Genomic DNA, 23,731 nt, shown 5'->3' with positions numbered 1-23,731 from the left:
GGAAGCCCACAAGACTGCAACCTGATGCCAGATTCTGGTGAGTTGGTAAATTGTCACTGAAAATGTGCTTTGTTTTTGTCCAAAATGTTGAACAAAAGCTCACTTTTGTAATGATGGTAGATTGTGTACTGAGAGTGTAAAAAATGTGTTGCTCTTGTATTTAAACAAAAGAAAACTTATGAACCATTTAACATTTTGGGAGAATGTTAACTCAACGTGATGTATTTTGTCTTCTGGTCTCGATAAGTGGATTTTTAAAAAGCAGTTTATTTTTATACAATGGTGCCAAGTTACGACAGTAAACATTGGTAGCTAATAACCAACAGTCACACATAATTATAATGTATCCTTCCACAATACAGTCGTACCTCTACTTACGAATGCCTCTATGCACAAAGGTTTCAGGTTACGAAAGCGTTTGATATGCAAATGACCCTCCCAACATACTAAAACAACACCCTAGTTACAAAATCCCCCAAAACATAAATACATTTCCCGTGTCTGTTATTTTATTTAGAAATTGTCACGGTAACAATCTGGCCTGCTTTACCTCCGACAACAACAACTCTCTTTTGACCACTGTCACAGAGTTCTTCATTTAAAATTATTAGTTTGAATGAAATGAATAAGTGGGCCCTGTTATTCATCGAAAAGCAGAAGATAAGAATGTGGCGTGACTGATATTGCAAGGCAATGCAGTAATACCTTGAGATACGAGCTTAATGCATTCCGGGACCGAGATCATATGTTGATTTACTCGTATATCAAATCAACTTTTCCCTTAGAAATGAACTAATTACAAATTAAGTCGTTCACACCCTCTGAACCCCCCCCCCCCCCCACCAAAAACAGGATATTAGAATGGAAATACATTTTTATTGGTTCTAATTCACCATCTACTAACAGAGTAACAAAAAAATATCCGGTGGTTATACTAAAATGAGACATTATTCAGTACTACGCGAGTGGCTGGAGAGCGTACCTGCTTGCTTTGGACCCATTGTTTTTCCATTAATTCTGCACTGAATAATGCAAGAAAAACCCAGAAAAAAATCCAATGCTCTGCCCAGTGTTCTTAGATATCTTTACACGAGGGAGATGCGGCCAGAAGAACAGTGCATTGTTATCATAAGCAGCCTCTCTTGTCTCGGCCACCTGGCTGTCTTGTATGCTCGTATCTCAAAATTTGTCCCGTAACTCAAGGCAAATACTTGCTCGGAATTTTACACGTGACTCAAATTTCTCGTATGTTGGGGCACTCATATGTCAAGGTATTTCTGTATTACCGGCCTTGACCCACCACGTAGCACTGCTACACTATTGAAGCAGAATGAAGCATTGCCTCTCTGTACTGAATGACGAGATGGATAGACTGTTAGTTCTTTGGAGTTCTGTTTAATGTTTAATGTTTAGATTTGTTTTTATGTGCATGTGCTCGTGTGCGGGTTATTCATTTTAATACATTAATAAATCATTTTCTTATCATTTTCTTTCATTTTTGTCAGTTTCTCACATCTTTCATACAAAAGTGGGACACTTTAATCTTTTTTAATGGGTTTAGTTGGTAGTGTTTTTTAGGACCGTGGAGGAATTACAGAAATTATGTATAAAGTACTACTCTACTTACAAAAATCCAAGTTACAAAAAAAACAATTTTTGTGTAGATGTACAACTGTATACTTAAAGAAGTGCACTCATTATCAATGGCTTTTAATTCTGACTGAGAACTGAAGTGATATTCTTTTGCTTGCCATACAAAATCACGTAATGTTACTGACTGCTATCACTTATGAACCATGCTCAAAAGGTTTTGTGTTTCATTGGGTTACTAAGTCAGAAAAAAATACATTCACAAGTACAAAGCAACACAACTTGCATAAACTGAAAAAGTTAATTATTGGAACAATCGCTTCCCAATTTTTAATTAAACTAAAGTATTGTATCAAATTCTGTTGTATAGTAAAAAAAATATAATAATAGTAGCAGATGTTGAAATTTCAAGTCAGCCTATTTTACTTGGATTTGGAAGTTTTCATTGAAAGTTTCATTCCCAAACCCAAGTTATCACCAAAACCACACAATTTGAAGAAAACTGAACTTATTTTAGATAAGGAGAAATCCCAATTTTAAGTGAACTGAATTTAAATTTAAAGCTTCTTCCATTCGTCTATCATTTTTCTCTCCCTCTTATCCAATGGTGGGTTGCGGGGAAAGCAGTTTCACTAGGGAAGCCCAGACAGACCTGCCTCTTCCCAGTCACTTTGTCCGGCTCTTTCAGGGAAGACAGTTTTCTCCAGCATGCCTTGGCTAGACCCCGAGGCCTTTCCTCAGTGGGACTTGCCTGGAACACCTCACCAGCGATGCATCCAGGAGGCTTCCTAATTAGATGTCGTGCCACCTCATTTAGTAGGAGCTCTATTATGAGCCTCTATCGGGTGACCAAGCTTCCCACCCTATCTTTAGTGAGAGCCTGGGCACCCTGTGGAGAAAACTCATTTCAGCCACTTGTATCCGGGATCTTTTTCTTTTGGTCACAACCCGGAGTTCGTGACCATAGGTTAGAGAGTAGGGACGTAGATCGACCGTGAATAGTTTTGCCTTTTGGCTCAACTCCTTCTTTACCTTGACAGATCAATACAGAGTTTGCGTCACTGCTGACTCTACAATGATGGACTTGTTGATATCCCACTCCATTCTTCCCTCTATTGCGAACAAGACACAAGTCAAGTTACTTGAATTCCTCCACTTGGGTAAGGACTTTTTCCTTGACTCAGAGAGCGCATTCCACCCTTTTCCACGAGTACCATGGTCTCATATTTCGATATCTTGATTCTCATCCCGGCCGTTTCACCCTCCGCTGGAAAAAAATGCATCAGTGAGAGTTGAAGATTGCAGTTTAATGAAAAAAACAGAACCACATCGTCTGCCAAAGTAGAAATGCGATACTGAGGCCACCAAACCGGACACCGAATGCCTCGACTGCACCAAAATATTCTGTCTGTAAATGTTATGAATAGAAAGGGCAGCCATGGTGGAGTCAAATACTCACTGGAAAAAAAATCCAATTTACTACTGGCCATGCGACCCAATTCGATAATCCAAGTTAGCACAACTTATTTTATTACTTAAACTTGATGAGTTACGAATACGGGAATAGACAGGTTAACGAAGAAAATATAAAAAGTTGGGCTTTTTTAAAATCTTTAATTATCACAATTTATTGGAAATGTGATTTTTTTCTGGGTTTTAGTTGGAATTACCTGCAAATTGTAGAAACAAGTGAGTTGCTCGGTTTTGTTTTCGTGACCTGCTTAGTCATTTGCACACCCCAAGACTCAAGTCTGGCCTCAGGCTAAGTGTGGTCCAGTCCGGTTTGTGACGGGTTTGCAGTGGGTTTAATAGCGCTGTGGTTTGACAGCATCAGTCAGGCGGATGCGCACTGTGTTGTAACAGCGGCGGCGTTGGTCAAAGGCTTTTACAAGCAAGTCTCAGCGCTGCTGGATGGGAGAACGGACATGACCGCTCTCCCACAATCAACAGCAAAATGGAAGGAGGCCATTATTCTTGATGAAATTATGTTCCTTCATTTTGTTTGCCAATGCATGACAAATTCCCACCTAAATTGGCTTGTATAAAAAACAAAAATGAACCTAGGTTGGCACTGTAAGATATTTCACATGGCAAGACACAAATTGCAAACAAGTCAGAACAATGGCACATTTAACTGTATCCACACTATACTAAATGTTGTTTACACTGTTTTGCTGCAATTGATGGTAAAAGGCATCCAACGTGCTTTTTTGATTAAGTCGCATGCTTAATACTGAGTAACAATTTGAAAAAAACATTTTGTATCTGATTTTCATGGGAATTCAAACAAAAATTGGCACACAGATTCTGAAATTGAAGTCAACTTTTTTTCTAGATATTAAGTATCCTGTACAGTTTACCTAGTCATCATGTTGTTATTCTGCACAAAACTAGCCTTATACTTTGCCTTAACATTGCTAAATAAATATTGCAGTCATGGCTGTTTAGCACATATTTTATGTCGACATTTGATTTATTTTTTAACATGTCTTTTAACTCAGTGGCTGTCACCGACGGTGATAAACATCCAATCCAAACTGAGAGTGCTTGAAGAGAACCAGTTAAATGGTTTGGATGTCTACTAGTGATAAACACATTTAAAATTCACAGCAGATAGATGAAAACACTCACATGACTGCATGTCTATTATTGTCAATGGGACTGAAAGCGTTAAGAATAACATCTTTCATAATTTAATTTTTTTTGGTCAAGAAAATGGGAACCTATAATGTACCTCCAGTGAACTTGTTCCCCAATGTGGTGTTCTTTTTTCATGGAATCTATTTTCTGTTCATCAAGGATTAAAATATGTATTCTGTCATCACTTTAACCAATAGCATATCTACTATAATCCCGTGCCGCAGGCCCGCTCTTAATGTGCACAGCAAGATAATTCAACCATGTGTGTGTAAGCCTCACTCACACCTGCAGAAAACACGACTAACGAATGCACAATTCCACTGCGACTGCAAAATGTTGGCCACTTATTTGGATGTTGTAGGAAGCAACATCAAGACTACTTGCATATTAATGATATCCAATACAAGAGCTGTGTGTTATGTTCTTATGTGCCCATGAGATTTTTTTAAACTATACATATCCTCTTTATGTGGCTGTCTCTCCTTTAAAATATTACATGGATATAATTGTGATTCTGAACAGTTGCAAATTTATTTCAAATGAGGTAGGATCTTACCTCGAATGCATAAAATATCAGTAAGATGGCACACACTTTGCTGGCTGCACATCACTTAGCAATGCCACATGGACTAACATCATTTACTGCCTCGGTGCATCTAACTTCCCTTTTTAGTTTTCTCCTTTCTGTAGATTGGACTCAACTTTAAAAGACATAAACATTTGAATCACAGGATTTTGAATTATGTGTGAGGGACTTAATTTAGTGTGGACTTTTTCGGTGTGCTGTCGTCATCCGTGAATTATGTTTGGAGGTGTGCGTCCCATGGACAGTATGCGTGTTGCCAAATTACTTGTCTTTGAAAACACCATGTTTTGAATTATGCCTTGTTGCATTAAAGGTGATGTCTCAAAGAAATAAAGTCAGATGGTGTAAGAATTTCCCAGTTTTTTCATTTAAAACTTTTTATCTTGTTCCACAGGCACAGAAATCATGGATAGAGAGAGCGTTCAGCAAGAGGGAGTGTGTCCATATCATTGTGAGCGCCAAAGACCCCCATAGGTAAGTACGATTCATAAATTACAAATGTTCATGATTAACTCTTGTTGTCATTGACGGCAACAGATGTTCAATCCATTGCAGCGAATGATTTAATTAATAGATTTAGAGCAATTTTCGACTTAAAATCTTCGATGTATGCATTTTAAAATATTATTATTTGATTTAATCTTTATTTTCATACCACCTGTGTGGAGTTTGCATGTTTTTCCTGGTGTGGGTTTTCTCCGGGTACTCTGGTTTCCTCCCACATTCCAAAGACATGCGTGGTAGGCTGATTTGACACTCTAGATTGCTTCTAGGTATGAGTGTGAGAGTGAATCGTAGAGTTTTTGCTTTGGAAAACAGTGATGGTTTTACATAATATTCAGTCCAACTTCTTTCGTCCAATGCTAAAATATGACACAGCTGAGTTGAGTTAAATGTTTGAGGCAGCCTCACACTTAAACATGATAATTTGCTGTCCATTGAAATTATAATCCTTCCATTTCTCTCTCTTTCGCACACAGTTGCCAGCAGTGTGAATTGCTAATGATAATGAAAACCGAAGTAGGAAAAATCTATTTTTTTCTTGTCATGTTACCCACAATTCTTGTTTTACATAACCCCTGCTTTTTTATGGAAAATTTCGTCCCAACATAGCTGTCACCTGTGTCCTTGCCTGCGTTTATTGGCGCACGCCAAAGACAGACACATTCTATTGCGTCATTCCGCAACTGAGAAGTTTATAGGATTTTGCATATGCCAATCAATGGTTTTGTGAGTAACACAACATTAAGGATGCTATTGATGATGCTAGATTAACACTAGTCAAAATGGATTGGACATCAAGCGTGGTGTCAAGAGCACTAAAACATTTTTTTTTTTTCTCATTGACAGTCGAGTTGACAATGAGTTTGAATATGTTATTGTAGTTCGCTGAAATGCTCACGGAAACGGCAATGGTTTTATTTTTATACAATAATGTGCTTAGAGTTTGGGAAGGAAATTGTAACGTAATTTAGTATTGAGGAGAATAGTATTATATACAAATGTTTTACTGTTTAAAAAAAAAACTGTTCTAAAACATTCAACGTGGATCTCCAGTGGTTTAAATCGAATGCAACTGAACTGTACGTCATAAATCCATCGCAGTGGATTATAAAAAAATGTAATCCCTCTGGGGCTTGCAAGATGGTGACATGTCTAGAAATGGGAGCGTGTCAGGCCATACTGCACAATAAAAAGCTAAACTAAAATAAAATGCTACCTAAATCACATCACAAAGAAGCACTAACACTAATTTACATAGGTCGTTACATTAATGTAATACTATATATCTCCCAGATTAGCTTCTCCACCATTTCTTGTTCTTAAAAAATTATGGCCACGTACCTAGCTCTCTGTTAAACACCTCTTCGACAGGGGTTAGGGTTATGAATAGGGCTAGCTTCAGACCATGTGCCAGAGGAAATAGGGTGTGGTTGAGGCTAGGGCAGTGGTTCTTAACCACGTTGGAGTGACCGAACCCCACCAGTTTCATATGTGCATTCACCGAGCCCTACTTTAACACAAAATAAAAAGTTTTTTTTCTTCAAATTCAAGATATTTAAATTCCTCCCAGCACTGATTGGCCAAGCAATGTCACGTGCAGCCAGTGATAGTTAGGCAGGGCATGTTATTGTGAATGGACATGATGAGTCCACATGTCTTGACCTCCGTAGCAGAGGCTCCACAGAACCCATGAGACCGCCTCACCAAACCCCTAGAGTTTGATCGAACCCAGGTTAAGAACCACTGGGATAGGGTTAGCTAACCCCCATCTGGTAAGCTGCAGACACACACTTCCTCAAAAAAAGTAATTTGAAAAATTAATTTCACGTACCACTAAAGCAGTGCTTCTCATTTATTTTCTGTCGCTCCCCCCAACTCTCTGCCACCACTGTAAATAGTATTTTTTTTTTTCAAGTAAACTTCTGCATAAGATTGTATCCTGAGTGAATGTGCAATTACAAAAAAGTATGTCCCAGGCATTGCCTCACGCTGCCTCCTGGCATCGATTAGACCTTCCACTTGTCATCAGATATGTACATTAAGGTACGTACCTCAATTTACACAATCGTTCCAGAGTTCCAGAGTCGGTTTCGTACTTTAGATTATCTGTGAGTAGATACGTATTTGAAATTGGAATGGGTTATGGTTTAATGCGTTCCAACCTTCTGAATACTACAGCCTAAACCATTTACAAATGATAAAAGTACTATACCAATTTTGTATCAAATATATGAATAGAGCTTCATGAAGGACATGAAGAAAAATTGAAGAGACCACGTTAGAACTCGTGAAAAATGGGGGTCAAAGGCACATGAATCAGAAACTTGCCGCCACTGGAGCAGCTCTGCCATGATTAAAAAAAAGATTAAGAAAGTGTCCCAATGCGAGAGCAACTCTATCACGGCAATTTCAAAATAAAATACTGGATGCTACTAGAGGCTGTTTAAATTCCTTAGATTTCACGTTTCGTAATTTGTAATCTTTTGTTTCTAGAGACAATTTTTCAGGAAGCAGAAAACTGAACTATACGTATGTTGAATTCCCAGAGAAAAATTACTTAGACAGTTATTTTAAGGTGACGATGATCATTTATGACCAACCAAACTTGCTCTGACACATTTATCAGGCTTCTTTTGTAACTAAACCTGATCTTAGGATGGGCTGGTACTGGATTGCCAAACAAAAGCCAAATATGGTGAGCAACAATGCACCACCATCGTTGAAAAGGAACAAGTTCCTGAAGGCAACCAGCAGTGTGTGAAGGCATCGTTACTTGTTAGAAGAGTTGGCATCAGACGAACGAACCTCAGCGTGAGGAATGGGTTGATCAGTCAGACGGGAAGGATAGATGTTTGGCTCCATGTGCCCGTTATCGTCACCGAACAACAAGCAGAAATGTACAGATAAAGCCGACAAATCTCTCTTCTCTTGGCTGATGCCAACCCAGACTCGGAATCCCTTCGTTTCACTCCCACAACTTCTCTACACTGCAGTGGTGTTCTACTTTTAGTTGGATCCTCCTGCTGGATATTATATTTGCAACATCAATCGCAGTTAGTTAAGTAATGATTAGGGATGTACCAATCACATATTCTTGCACCTGAGTCCAAGTTAGCTTATTTTGAGGATTTGCCGATACTGATATCTGATACCTCAGCAATACATATAAAGTAAAGAACAAAACGCGCATTCAAATGCTTATTGCAGGGGTACCTCGAGATACGAGCTTAATTCGTTCCGGGACTGAGCTCGAATGTCGATATTCTCGTAACTCGAACAAACGTTTCCCATTGAAATGAACTAAAAACAAATTAATTCGTTCCAACCCTCTGAAAAAACACAAAAAACAGGATGTTGAATTGGAAAAAAATATTGTATTTCTTCTAATTTGCCATCTATTAACAAAGTAACACATAACTAGTGGTTTAATATTACTAAAATGTGTTTAATAGTACTAAAATTATACAGGTTTCGAAGGGGGGAAAGAGAGAGAGACGGACGGACAGAGAGAGGGGGCGGAGAGGGGGGGGTCTTTTTGCACGGCAACACGCTCGTTTCTTTACATGAACTTGGATTACGATGCAGACACACTCAAAAATAAGTTTAATCTAATTTTACACTAAACTTAATTCTAATTTTGTATTAAAGTTTGATGCCTTTCTTCTCCCAGGTTGGCTCTATTTGCCCCGCCTCCAACCTGACTTTCACTATCGATGGGCTGTTTGCTTTTGTATTCCCTTCAAAATATTCCGAAAATGATGCACACAAATGTCCTCACAATAGGATAACGCACGACCACTTGCCAATGAGAAGTAACATATACTCCTCGTATTAGTGATCGCTCCGCCATTCGCGCTGAGTGACGGAAAAAAAACCCTGAAAAAAATGCAACGCTTCGTCCAGTGCTCGTAGATATCTGTTATACACGGAAGACATGCGGAAAAAAAGACAGTGTGCTAAAATCATAAACAGCCTCTCATGTCTTGCCCACCTGGCTTTCTCGTATCTCGAAATTTGTCTCGTATCTAGAGATAATTATTTGCTCGAAATTTTACTTGTATGTCGAGGTACCACTGTATTGCTATTTGAAAAAAAAACTATCCCAACATCATACCATTTAAAGCAGGGGTCGGGAACCTTTTTGAGATAGAGAGCCGTAAAGAAATGTCATTCCTTGAGAGCCATATTCGGAATTTAAAAGCCAAAACGTGAAATTTTAAAGTACAAAAAGTCTAAGAATTTTTTTGAATTGTTACGCTGTTGCTAATCAATCACGATCAATAAGAGTATGCATGCAGAAGATTCTAATGCAGGCTCGCAAGCCATATGTGGCTCATTTGTTGGGTGCATATGGCTCACCGTTAACCTGCAAGCTAAAATGTACCTCTACTGCCGCTATAATCTTTTTTTTTTCTTCTTTTAGACTCCCTTGTGAACGCACACTCTCGTTGATCCTCCCGCTAGCAACAGTGTAATCATGTGGTTAAAATAATTCTGAGACTTTTTGTACTTTAAGTGTTGAAAGGACCCCAAAAAACCCACACAATAAAAAATATTATAGTTAAACTGGCGCTAAAGGTTCCGTCAACACCACAGGGCCAACGTAACGCTCCTATTGGTGCGTTCGGGACTCAGCGGTTTCCATATTTTTGCTCACATGTTAACGGAGAGCCATACGCACCCATGAAAAGAGCCACATGTGGCTCCCGAGCCATAGGTTCCCTACCCCTGATTTAAAGGATTAGCATAGCAGTGTGACCTGGTGACCACATTAGGATATCACATTTTTGGTCACATAAGCCTCAATATTAACCCTAACCCATTTTCTATCGTAAAAGTGTGGCCTATATTACCCAAATTGGGATTTCCATGTATTTTCTGGTTGCCTTCTTTTTTGCGTACTCTTATGTTTATATCCCCATCTAGATTACCCCCACAGACCTCTGCACATCGCCTGTGTGCTGTCTCTTTTTTGGGAGATGAGCTGCAATCTGTTTTTTCTTTGAACTGGAATTATCAAATTCATAACATAGACCAGGGGTAGGGAACCTATGGCTCGGGAGCCACATGTGGCTCTTTCGATGGGTGCATCTGGCTCTTTGCTAACCTGTGAGCTAAAATATAGAACCCGCTGGTGACAGAACTGAGATACTACGTCCAGTGCTGCTTTTGTCTTCTTTTTTTGCATTAGACTCTGCTAGAATGCATATTCTCATTGATTAGCAACTGCATAAGAATGTTGTCAAAAGTATTCTTTTTTTCCACTTTAAAAAAGTGGTGAAATTACTAAAATAAAAGACACCCCTTTACATGTATTTTGACTTTTAAATTCGGAGTATGGCTCTCAAGGAATAACATTAGAAAATATGAATTGTTTATGGCTCTCTTCGTCAAAAAGGTTCCCGACCCCTGACATAGACCATCAACGTACCTGACAAAAAAAATGACAATAAAAGCAGCTGCAGTGGAACACTCCCAGTCAGGTACACTGTGGATTTCTGGAACAAATAGAAGATCGTGTGCCTGCCGAAGCTGTATATCCAGAATGTGGAAGATGGCTGGTTAGATTCATGTTGGTGGGATTTATGGTTTTTGGAGTTGGCAGAAACCTAGCCTATTTTTGGAAGGCGATGGTGGTACACCATGATTTGGATGAGCTGCCATTTAGTACTTGGTGGAATGCTCAACCAAAATTTGAACTTTGCAGATCAGAGAGGTCTAAAGCAAGCTGGATGTAGTGGGTGACCAAGTCACAGGGGGCAACTGCAAAATGGATGTTGTGCTTGAGCATCTCCATCAGTGGGATGAGAACTAAAAGAGGAGCAGGCAGCTTGGCTTGAGAGACACAGACAAGACATTGAAATTTAGCTAATTGCAACCTGGAACCAAAATGCAGAAAACCTTTACACTGCAAGTAAACATCTTTTTTTTTCTTTTGCAGTCCTATCTCCCGCAGAGAGGACATATTTTCTTTCTTTTTTTCCCCCAGAAAGCGACATACGTATTAGCTGCCACAGTAGACTCAATCCAATTTGAGCGGGAGGTCTGGCAACGATCAAATGATGCAAATAAAAGATGTTCGTTCAATACAAGCCATCTGAAAAAGTTCTCATCTCATTTTCTGAACCGCTTTATCCTCATTAGGGTCGCGGTGGGGTGCTGCCAAGAGGAATAGGGAGAGTTCAGAACAGCAAATCAGATTACACAGATCTTGTAATAGAGTGCATCTGAAGCATAGGTGTCAAATTCAAAGCCCAAGGGTCAGATCAGGCTAGTCACATCATTTTGTGTGGCCCGTGACAGTAAATCAAGTGTGTCGACGTCATCTCTCTTGCTGAAACTAAATCAGTCCTCAATGAAAGATTGAACATACACTAATAAGATCAATCAATATTTATTGTTAATTTCTTTAAAAATATAATAAAATTAGTGTTTTTTTCTCTATTTTCTCTTTTTAACACACATGCACACACACACACAGAGGCATTCTCTTCTGGACTAAAAAATATCTGAATCGTAGACTAATTTTAATATATTATGTCCATGAATACTTTGTGTATAAATTCAATGGGACTGAAACATGATCATCCACTGCACGAGTCCAATTTTTTTCACTTATGACTTTGTTCTCCTCTATGCAGGTGTTGCTGTGGACGCCTGATAGGACAACATGTAGGTCTTCCCCCTGGAATTTCATCCAGTCACAATGAAAATAAGGAGCGGCCAGCCAAGAATGACAGTCTGTCGGAGAAATGGTCCATCAGCAAACATACCCAGCTCAGCCCCACTGATGCATTCGGCACCATTGAGTTCCAGGGAGGAGGACATTCCAACAAAGCCATGGTGACATAAAACATAGAAACATTTTATAAAGTGGAGGTTTTAGCATAATCACAAAGAGAATAAACTCAACTTTACGATGACAAACCGTATATAATCTGCTTCACTATGATGTTTTATCTCCTAGAAATTAAATAATGAAGAGAAAACATATTCTGCAAGTTTTGACCAAACTTGACTTTGCAACCACCTTTAGTGACAACTAACAACACTGGCAGATAAATTTAGCTCTTCTGGAGGAACAACTGATTGTACATTTCTCAAGCATGAAACGAAGAGCCGTTTGAATGCATTTCATTTTACTTTTAAAATTATTCCTCAAACAAAAGTTGCCATTGAATTTCATTTACTACTGCACACTATTGCGTGATCAGTTCCAGTTCAGACCTAACCATTATTGTCATTATATTTAATTGATTCATCATCCTTCATTCAATCATCTTCCATACCGCACATCCTCGAAAGGGTTGCAGGGGTTGCTGGAGCCTAACCCATCTGACTTCATGCGAAAGGCCACTTTTGAGTCATTCTCTGATTCTTTCTCCGCTGCCTTCACATCTATTACCTGTACGTGGACACCAACCAGTTTAGTCCACTGCCATGCATTTGCAGCACCATCCAAATTGCAAACAGGCAGCTGATGTAGATTCTTAGCAACTTCAGTCTTTTTCAAAAGAACTTTTCGATCTTCCTAACTCATTGGCTGCCATTGGGATAGTCATCCAATCTCTTTGAACTACAAGGGCTGTCAGTTCAAATGCATTGGAGATCAATAAACACATCTAAATTCACAGCAGAAGGATGGAAATATCCAGATGATCTACCATTACACAGCAATGTTATGTTTTCTGAGTTTGGCCTCGGAATCCTACCATCCACCTTGCACAAAAATTAGACCAATTGGAGTCTGGTATTTTGAAATATGATAAAACGTCATTTGAGGGCGGCTCGACGGCTGGGTGGTTAGCGCAACCGGCCTCACAGCTCTGGAGTCCTTAGTTTAAATCCAGGTTGGTCCACCTGTTTAGAGTTTGCATGTACCGGTTTCCTCCAACATTCCAAAGATTTGCATGGTAGGCTGATTAGACACTCTAAATTCTCCCTAGGTATGAGTGTGAGTGTGAATGGTTGTCTGTCTCAAGGAGCCCTGCGATTTGCTGGCCACCAATTCATGGTGTCCCTCGCCTCTGGCCCAAAGTCAGCTGGGATAGGCTCCAGCACCCCCCGCGACCCTAGTGAGGATAAAACGGTTAAGAAAATAAGATGAGAAATTAGATGAGATGTCTTTTGAGTCAGACCGCTGGAACAATTGGTTAGTGTGTCGGCCTCACAGTTCTGAGTTTGAGGCTTCAATCTCAGGTCCTTACTGTGTGGAATTTGCATGTTCTCTCTAGGCTTGCTTGGGTTTTCTCCAGGTACTCTGGTTTCCCCCCACATCCCAAAAACATGCATGGTAGGCTCGTTGATACTCTAAATTGCCCCTAGGTATGAGCGTGAGCATGAATGGTTGTCTTTCTCAAGGAGCCCTGTGATTGGCTGGCCACCTATCCTGAGTGTCCCCCGCCTGATGCCTATAATTGGCTGGGATAGGCTCAAGCAACCCTCGCGACACTAGTGAGGATAAGCCGTATGGAAAATAAAAATGATCATTCAATTTTCAGCTACAAATGACAACAACAAACAAAACACTTTAAACCATTATGAATCACTATCCATCATCCAAGCAACACAAGGCAGCATAATCAATTAAATCTGTGGAATTGGAAGATAATTAAGTGCAATGAGTTTGTTTCAAATGACTTTTGCGTGTGATCCTTCCACTCAATGTCACTTTTCTTTGAATCGCCCATGCATTGTGCATAAATTATTATAGGGATACGTATACATAGTTGCTCATTTATTTCATGTTTGAATTATTCATCCCATGCATATGTCATATTCTGTCTGAGGATAAAATTGATAGGGAAACAGATGTTTTCCTAATTCATTTGGCCTTTAATTACAGAAAACATCTGTCTCCCATGTTTGTAGCTTAAAAAAACACTCACTATGATCTATTACACATATCCTTCTCTGTGCATAGTACGTGCGAGTGTCTTATGACACCAAGCCGGACCTACTGCTGCATTTGATGACCAAGGAGTGGCAGTTGGAGCTTCCCAAGCTGCTCATTTCAGTCCATGGAGGGTTGCAAAATTTTGAATTACAGCCCAAACTCAAGCAGGTGTTTGGCAAAGGACTGATAAAGGCTGCCATGACGACCGGAGCCTGGATTTTCACCGGAGGGGTCAATACAGGTACAAATATTATGAGTTATTGAATGTGCATCAGTAGATTGTCAATATGGTGAAAAATGTTGTTCCCTATCCCCCATTTGGTCCTTATTCACACATACAAAACAGGAGTTATTCGCCATGTGGGTGATGCGCTAAAAGACCATGCCTCCAAGTCAAGGGGGAAGATCTGCACTATTGGTATAGCGCCCTGGGGCATCGTGGAAAATCAGGAGGATCTGGTTGGCAAGGATGTAAGTAATAAAAAGAAAATCAACTTGTGCTGCACCAATACTATTTTTGGCTCCCTGTATAAAAGGGGAGTGATTCCGAATTGAGGGATATTTTGTCTAAAAATTGATGTGTAATGAAACAAATGTTCCCAAGTCACAAGAAACAACAGTGAAACAACTAAGAACCCAAAATAAAATTTTAATTTCACTTTACCTTTTTAAAGAAGAACATGCCTCTTATATTAGTTTCATTCTCACCAGTAATTTTGAATAAAAATAATCTAAGATAAAAGTTACGATTTTTTAATGTGGATCTTTTTTCCTATATTGCAGTAGCAATTTTAATTATCAAAGGGTTTTGCTATTCCATTATAGGAAAAAAAGATGCACGTTAAAAAATCGTAACTTGGATCTTACATTAATTTTATTCAAAATGACTGGTGATAATGAAATTCATCTCAATTTGGTCCCAGGACTAGAAAAGTGACAAAAAACGTGCCGGTTTGAATAATCTGTATATGTAGTATTTAAAATTTCAAAGATGTCATATGTAGGAATGGGTAAAGACTATGTTTTTATTTTTGCAGGTGGTGCGTCCTTACCAGACTATGTCCAACCCGATGAGCAAGCTGACGGTCCTGAATAGTCTCCACTCACATTTCATCCTGGCCGACAACGGCACCACAGGGAAGTACGGCGCAGAGGTCAAACTGCGCCGACAGTTAGAGAAACACATCTCCTTACAGAAAATCAACACACGTAAGTGATTAGCACACATACGCTATTCGACTGGCCTGCTTTTGTCCGAGTCATTGGCACAGTACATTGAACTGCTTGATGACTCTATAATCCATGAACAACCCAGTGGGTTAATTGAGTTTAAATTGTACTATTTTGCCGCAGGCTGATGAATTACTTGATGCGATACTTACGGTGCACATGCTCTGTTCAGGATATTTTTTTATCCCTAATGAATGGGCAGCCATAGACGTCCAACTAATTTTGACTGGCAGTTTCATTCATTTTCTGAACTGCTTATCATTACAAGGGTCGCAGGGGTTGCTGGAACCTAGGAGACGTACAATCATTGACGCTCAGACTCATACCTAGGGGCAATTTAGAGTTTTCAACCAGTCTACCATGCATGTTTTTAGAATGTGGGAGGAAATCGGTATACCCGTAGGAAATCCACGTAAGCCCAGGGTGAACATGCAAACTTTACCCAGGCGGACCGTCCTGGGATTGAACCTAGTACCCTAGAACTGGGAGGCTGGCGCGCTAACCACTCATTTGCCAGACGTCTCCTTTATCATTCACCCAAAAATGTTGCTTCAATAATTTCATGGTGTTATTTATTTGATTCAAAATATTTTTTGGATTGAATAAACTTCTTCAAAAATGTTGCTTCAAAAACAAAAGAAAACAAAAAAATACACTTCTATCAAAGAAAACATTTTAATTCAAAGAAAAATAGTGTTTACATGCATTTTTTTTCTTTATTTATGAATCCTAACCCTTTTTTTTCCTGGATTGAAAAAGTTTGTTTATCTTAAATGCTTTTTTTAAAAACTGAAAATTTTGAGTGAATAATAAAGAGCTTATAATAATAATAATAATAAAAAAAATCAAAATCCAGCCCCAGATTTCATGATTAATTATTTAACTGTACCATATTTTTCAGACTGTAAGCCTCTACTTTTCCCCTCGCTTTGCTATCTATAGTCTCTTGTGGGTTTCATGGATCTATAGGCCAATTGATCTTTCTGTCTTTTGGTGTGAATATCCCTATTTTTCAATGTAGCTTATTTTTAAATAAGTCGCGTTTTTTGGTCAAATTCTGGGTACATGTTATAGTCATGTTTTTCTTATAGTGCAAAAATTAAAGTATTTGTTTGAGATTTTTGAAAAGAAGAAACAAAAGATGAAAAAATGTTTACTTTTTTCACTTTTTCATGCATTTGTCGATATTCTGTGCCATTTTTTTAAGAGGGGGTTGCGGGGGTGCTAGAGCCCATCCAATGTAATTATGGGCAGGAGTCTGGGCACACCTTGAATTGGTTGCCATCTTCCCAATGGGTTTATTAATGTGTTTGTTTTAAGTAAAACTCCCAGTAGATGTTCTCTTGTTTCTGTAGTGCACTAATCAATGAAAAAAAAACAATGATACAGTTACATAGTTGCATAATATCCATTTTTTTTCTCATTCCCATGTTTGGTTCCCAATCCTCATTTACAGCAAAAATGTTAAATTCACCGTTATATTACGTTAAATTACGTGATTAATAATCATCGATTAAGTGACTATCGAAAATATAGTTTTATGGCAGCCATACTTGTAGTTTCTACATATTCTTTGTGTGTACATTTTATAATGCATATTTTGCAGACATGCGCTCGTTTTTACTTGTGTTTATGGCCTTCAATTGGTATGCAGTCGCTGTCACATTGTATTTCTCAGTTTTCAATGTCCATTTAATACCTTAGCTGGAAACCAAATGAACCTTCACAAACACAAAATGCATTTTGCTTCCTTTTTCTCCCCCCTCATATGCTTTTTCACACTCAGACAAAAAAGGTGGAACCACACTCAAGCCCCCCTGCCTGATTCCCACTTTAAATATATTTCTCAACAGCCTCTATCGCCGTAATGTTTACAAAGTGTCAGGGACAGCAACCTGATTTATTTGCCATTCCCTACTTTTGTTGTAAAAACACACACAAACACATTTTGTAATATCTGAAGGGTTTTGCTGATATGAATCCATTATTTTCAAAGCCAGAGAGCAAAGTTAAATGGTAAATTGAGTTATACATGTATAACACCTTTGCACGTTCAAGGCACTAAAAGCGCTTTGATACTATATCATCAATTATCTACTGCTGACGCATCAGTAGGTGAAAATAATATTGCACCATATCTTTGACGACAGCATATTTTGCTTCCTCTCTTGTAAAATATCTGTGTTTAACACCATATTATGCGTACTTTCTTTCTGCTCATGGCTGCAGTCTTGTGACCTGTGGACTTCCCTTTGTCATCCTATGCCTGGAATCATACAAAAGGGGCTGGGAAGGCAAAGGGACGTCCAGTTGCCACACAATCACCAGGAAGTGGGATGCTGAATTTTAAACTTGCTTTTTATCAAATTGTCTAAGGTATGCCACGACTAACACATACAGCATATCTTTAACAGAGGTAGGTAGAGTAGCCAAAGATTTCCCGCAAGCAAAAGTAGCATTACTTCAAACTAATATTCTTCGAGTAAAAGCTAAAAAAAATATTTGGTGAAAAGAATACTCAAGGAATGAGGATTGTGATCTTTCTTCACTTCCCGGCTTCAACTTTCGCGGCTTCACTACTTTTTCAGGAAAAAAGGTCATAAAAATGTGAAAATCCACACTCAAACTCGCAAGAGGAAGCCACTTCCCTGTCTTCCGCTTGCCACTCTCCTGTCTTCCGCTTGCCACTAGGAAAAGGGCAGAAGACAGAAGAAGAAGAAGGTCAAGGTCAACTGAGGAAAAAAAATGGCGGGCAGTGGGCGGTGGCCGTCTTTTTTATTCAAAAATAGAGCTCTCTGAGTGGCCGGGAGCCCGTGTGAGGGTGGATTTTTATCAGAAATGCGACAATACGGCGAGGATGGCGGGACGTTGAGGCGGAGCAATGTGGAAGTTGAGATTCCATTTAAGTCTGGGTAGTGGGCTGACGTCGTTGGCGCTTATTTGAAAATAAAACTTGCTCGGGGAATTGGACGGCAGAGAGTACAGGCGAAGGGGGATTTTTTTTTAGAAATACGAGCCCTGGGTGACGTTACGACAGATGGAATAGGCCTTGTCCGAAAACAGAATACTTTGGCCGGCGAGGATGGCGAGACGTCGAGTTGGAGCAACATGGAAGTTGAGATTCCATTTTAGTCCGGACAGTGAGCTGACGTCATTGCAATTATCTGAAAATAGAGCTCCCTGGACAGTTGGACTCCGCTGAGGAGTTTAAATGCGGTGGCGCATGCCGGCCGCGTCGGCAGGCGATGCGGTGGTCCATGCCGGCGACGAGCGAGGCCTGCCCCGCTCGGAACAGGCAGCAACAGGTTTTTTTGGAAGCGGGTGCCTTCCCGGACATTTCTGTTCAAAGATTAACTGAAAGTGTGAATCATCATCATGTGTGGGAATGCTTCTACCTGGCTTCATGGTAAAGCCAGCTTTAATCAACAAGTTTGACCGTCCTCATGCTTTCAAAAACAAGAACAAAGCCTATGTTTTGACTGATTCGTTTAGAACAGACAACAGTGATTTTTAGGTCGTTTTGTTACCTGACATGTTTCCATCCCACGCTTAGACAGGCGAGTACAGTAATCCCTCGAATATCGCAGACAATGGACCCATGGCCACAAGAAGACTGTTAGGTTTGGTTTGGATTAATATTTCATTTTCTCTTCTGTGTATGTTTTGTTACTTTCTTTGGCTCCTGTTAAATTTACTAAAGTTTTGTTTGAGCACTACTTCTCTCGTCCTTGCCTGCCTCCCTGCAATTGGGTCCAACTCCGCATTTCCTCGCCACGATGTCACCAAAGACAAAATTAATGTGTATTTACATTTTAAACTTTTATCCTTCTGCTCTTAACTAATTGACTGACATTAAAGAAGACAGCGGTTCAATCATTGGAGTGAATGGAAATCAAATCAAGGTTGAATTTGTAATATTGGCAAATATCGCATTGTCACGTCATGTCAATGTTTCGAGCAAACGTCTATCGTGACTTTGGATATACAGTAATGTAAATGTAGAGGTAGTATAGAAAAAACATGGATTAAGAATGTTGTTAGGCGGCATTCAAAATGTTGCTTTGCAATGATTTACTGTAAGAAAGTGAAGAAGTCACAGGGAATAAAGGAAAAGAAGCAGACAAGACAGATCTGACAGGGTGAGCTACAGGGGAAAGCACGAATGCCAAGTGAAAAAGAAGCTTGGAGCTGATCACATGGCTTGACGGAGATGACACATTATCTTGATGAGCCTTCAGTGAAAAATAGCAAAAAGGCGACTGCTGAAAGGCCAGCTCATCCATAAATGTTTTTTTTCTAACTTCTGTCATAAACCTGAAGAAAAAAATGCATAGGATTTGCAGCGATATTCCATATTCTCCTTAGAAGCTCTTGTAACAAAAGAAAATTTCGTAAAATTCAAATCTAGTCTAGCAGAAAGAAGGAGCCACTGTGAGTGCTTGTGCTTCCAATTTCACTTCCATTTCCAGGAATATCAGAGTGACACAAATGCGTTGTAGTATATGAGCTATATGTGCTTTAACACTGGTAACCTTCACTCACCCTCCTCCATGGGGAGTTTCTTTAATCACGGCACACGCACAAAAAACATGAAGTAGGCAAAGTAATTGAATCTCAAAAGGCATCAAAGCTCCTGTTGTCGATTATCCATGAGATCATGACCTCCTCCATGGAGAAACCCATGTACAGTAGATTAATGTCTAAATAATGAAGTCTTTATATCGTCCACAGTAATGTAGCCAAATTAGCCCTTCCAAAACTAAATGTAAGGAAACATCAACAGCATTAACATAAGTTCATAAATTTACTTGTTGGCTTCCATTGATGGTGAGAGATGAACCTAAAAATGAATGTTTTTTACATTAACCGCACAGTCATTTAGGCTTATTACTATTTGCAACAGGGCGGCCCGGTGGAGCGAGTGGTTCAAATCCAGGTCGGACCACCTGTGTGGGGTTTGCATGTTCTCACTGGACCTGCGTGGGTTTTTTTCCGGGTATTCCGGTTTCCACCCACATTCCAATGACATGCATGGTAAGCTGATTGGACACTCTAAATTGCCCCTAGGTATGAGTGCGAGGATGAATGGTTGTTTGTCTCCTTGTGCCCTGCGATTGGCTGGCAACCAATTCAGTGTCCCCGCCTCTGGCCCGAAGTCAGCTAGGATAGTGACCCTAGTGAGGATAAAGTGGTTCAGAAAATGAGATGAGACTATTTGCAACATTCAAACTTAGCAAAAATATAATTCTTCCCAATGGTCCAACAGCTTAATTATTTTATAAAGTAACTCCCTGGGTGCCAATAACGCTGATAGATGTTCAATCCATTTTGGCTTGTTGGCAGTAATCAAACCCACTGAAACATGATTATTTAATGCCTTCAACTCATGTTAACATTGATTGGAGGTCTATTGCTATCAGTAACTGCCAATGATTTAAAAGTGTATATTCTCTTACCTTTTTCATTTGATACATTTTATTCATCATTTAGATATTTTTCTATTAAAAAAAAGAAAAAAAACAGCACGTCATTTTTATGAATTTATTTTGTATTCTTTTATTTAAAACATTTTAAAGGAATGGTGAACTTCCTTAGTTTTTTCAAATATTTAAAAGTATTTGTATATTTTCTGTAGTATTTTTTTCATTATTATTTGCATGACTGATTTCAAAGATGCTTTCGTTTTTAGGGTTATAAACTTTAGTTTTGATGGAAATTGCCTTTTGACGTTCTAATATTAGTGGTATTTACAAGTATTTGACATATTTTCCTTCAATATCAGTTTAACTTTTCAATCATTTGTATAGTTATATAATTTTTTATGAATTGATGTCAACCCTATGTTGCCTTAATTGACTTATTTTAGCATAATGCTACACAGCACGTCACCTTCTCCTTATTGTTTGTCTCCTGTGTCTCCTATCATCTAAAACATGGCACAAGCTCATTTTGCAACATATTGCTAAATTGTTAAATGCCAGCTATGTCCCCACTTTTTAAAGATCGCTTTGTTTTTGCAATATTTTGCATAGCAAATTTAAAAAAAATGTCAAATTTGAAACCAGACTCCCAAATTGCATAAGAACAAGTGTCTGCTTTACTACATTTTAGTTTCCTTTTTAGTTATCTCTATAATAAATAAATATAAAATATTTACACACATGAGCATTACTAGCATTATCATAATGTTTGGAAAACCAGTCTTTCAATTTGTGTTTCTTTTGTGTCTACAAGTGTAAGGGTTAAAATTCTTGAATCATTAACTGCAGCCTTGCACCAAAAAGATTGTGTGCAATATTTTTCCAAGATGAAAACTTTTTAAAGCTGTATGACCTCCAATGAATCCCAGCACATGATAAATGTAAGGGTGTTCTGCCGCCTTAGCAATAAAAAATAAATAAATTCTGTTCATGAGTTTTCTGTCATTTTCGTAGATATTTCCAATCAGTGAACTCATTGGTGAAATGATGGACTTCAATCACCGTCAATGGCAATGAAATAAATGTACAGTGCTTCACAAACAGCTAAAATGAATCATAGAACATTTCTGCCCAGTATTATCTCCTGGGTTTGTGTATGTTTTTGAGTGTGCATACTTTTGCCACTATTAAACCCTACCACAGATGTGCCACATGGTGACTTTTACTTTAATGATAATTATTTTTTGATACCGCAACATTGCCTCTGCAGTCGTCAAAACTGCCTAAACAGCAACGTGGAAGAGTCCATTCTTGCTATTCTTCTTCCTCTTTTTCTTTTTCCGCCTTGCGTGTGTGTTCTCTTGTGACGTATCCACTCTTTGAAGTAGACGAGGGGCCCTAAAATATTCCTTTATGTAACTGTCCCGCTTGCGAGGATGTGTGAAACAAAATGTCACAGTTTTTCTACATGAGAGAGGTTGCGTGAATTATGTAGAACTGGGGTGAGGATGTGGGAATGGATGGATCAAAAAATGCACAGCTTTTGAAGAAGAGTCAAACAGGACAAAAAGGGTGATGGGTTTAGGGAATGGTTTGGACAGAGACCACTAAATATGCAGGCTAAGAACATATACCCATAAACTCATGTGCTCCAAACATTCCTAGTTGTGCTCACGAGAGCTAGGCAATCTCATCTATTTATCAATATATTATAATATGAAGACAATGTTCGGGTTCAATATATTGTGTTAATATCTTTTTGAGAAATCCATAATTGTCCATTTAGCTTGTTAATGAATTTTTCTCATAGACAATGATGTTACCAAGTAACATAGATCAAGGTCCTGCATATGCGTGATTTTTTGTTGTTGAATCGAGCTCTAACTATTGACAATGAACACTAGACAACTCACTGATTTAGACATACCAGACCCAACTACAATTCATATCTTAATAATAATCAACTTTTCACACAGTAAACAACAAATAAGGCTTAACTATATGGCTTTAGCAAACTAGTGGCTGCTGTGATGAGATTATTCCTGAAGTCCAATTTAGTCAATATGTGAGTTCAAACTTATGAAACTGAAGGCTTTTTACTTAGAATTTTGAATTGTTGAAGTGTTACTCTTTTGAGTTTACCGTGAAAACTTGGAAAAAGCCAGTGGAACTGATTGGCTTGAAATGTGTTCGAAAAGTGTTTGTTCTTAATGTGCTCTGCATTCCTTGACTCAGCATTAACTTGCAAGAGCGATTTAAGTGGGAGGGTTTTGCTTCTTACTTGGTTCAACTATTCTACTAATGAGAGAGCTGCCATTAACCGACTACTAATCAATTATAAAATTAATTGACCATTACTTTGATGAATCGCTCAGACACTTTGTTGAACTAAAAAAAATGTACGTAATAAAATATGTTTTTTTTCAATGTTTCATATTTATTTGTACTTTTTTATTTGAAAAAAAAATCAGTGATGCTTTCTTTCATTAGTTTTAATCATTTTTTTAGGAAAAGTAAATAAAAAATACTAAAATAACAAACTTTTCTCCTTTTCTTTTTTACGTTAAAACATTTTAAATGAGTGATTAATCCAATCAGTCATTCGTTTTTCGGTCCTTTATCCTGACATGTGTTGCGGGATTGCTGGAGTTTATCCCAGCCAATGTTGGATAGCAGGTGGGGAAACCACTAATTTGTTGCTAGCCAATCACAGGGCAAAAGGAGATGAACCATTCTCAAAACTGTGAGGCTGGCGTACAAACCACTCATCTACTGTGCCGCCCCAGTGATTAATCAATTAACAAAATTATAGTTTGTGGTAACCCTAATTTGTAGTAGGAATGTGTTGCATTCATATGGGGGCAG

At 38.7% G+C, this 23,731-nt stretch overlaps 1 protein-coding gene across 12 annotated transcripts in view; it reads left to right on the top strand.

Moving 5' to 3' along the window:
- trpm3 (transient receptor potential cation channel, subfamily M, member 3) overlaps window positions 1–23,731 on the top strand; it is a 149,098-nt gene that overhangs the window by 71,728 nt on the left and 53,639 nt on the right. For all 12 annotated transcript variants that reach the window (XM_077600296.1, XM_077600299.1, XM_077600290.1 and 9 more), the window contains 5 exons: window positions 5,211–5,290; window positions 11,962–12,163; window positions 14,244–14,457; window positions 14,563–14,687; window positions 15,254–15,425. In XM_077600296.1, the coding sequence (XP_077456422.1) occupies window positions 5,211–5,290; window positions 11,962–12,163; window positions 14,244–14,457; window positions 14,563–14,687; window positions 15,254–15,425 (793 nt within the window). The remainder of the gene's footprint in view (window positions 1–5,210; window positions 5,291–11,961; window positions 12,164–14,243; window positions 14,458–14,562; window positions 14,688–15,253; window positions 15,426–23,731) is intronic.

The sequence above is a fragment of the Stigmatopora argus genome, chromosome 5 (genome assembly GCF_051989625.1).
Source record: "Stigmatopora argus isolate UIUO_Sarg chromosome 5, RoL_Sarg_1.0, whole genome shotgun sequence".
In the NCBI taxonomy this organism is placed as follows: domain Eukaryota; kingdom Metazoa; phylum Chordata; class Actinopteri; order Syngnathiformes; family Syngnathidae; genus Stigmatopora; species Stigmatopora argus.
Note: the sequence above shows the minus strand (reverse complement) of the source record. Positions and strands in the feature narration are given on the sequence as shown.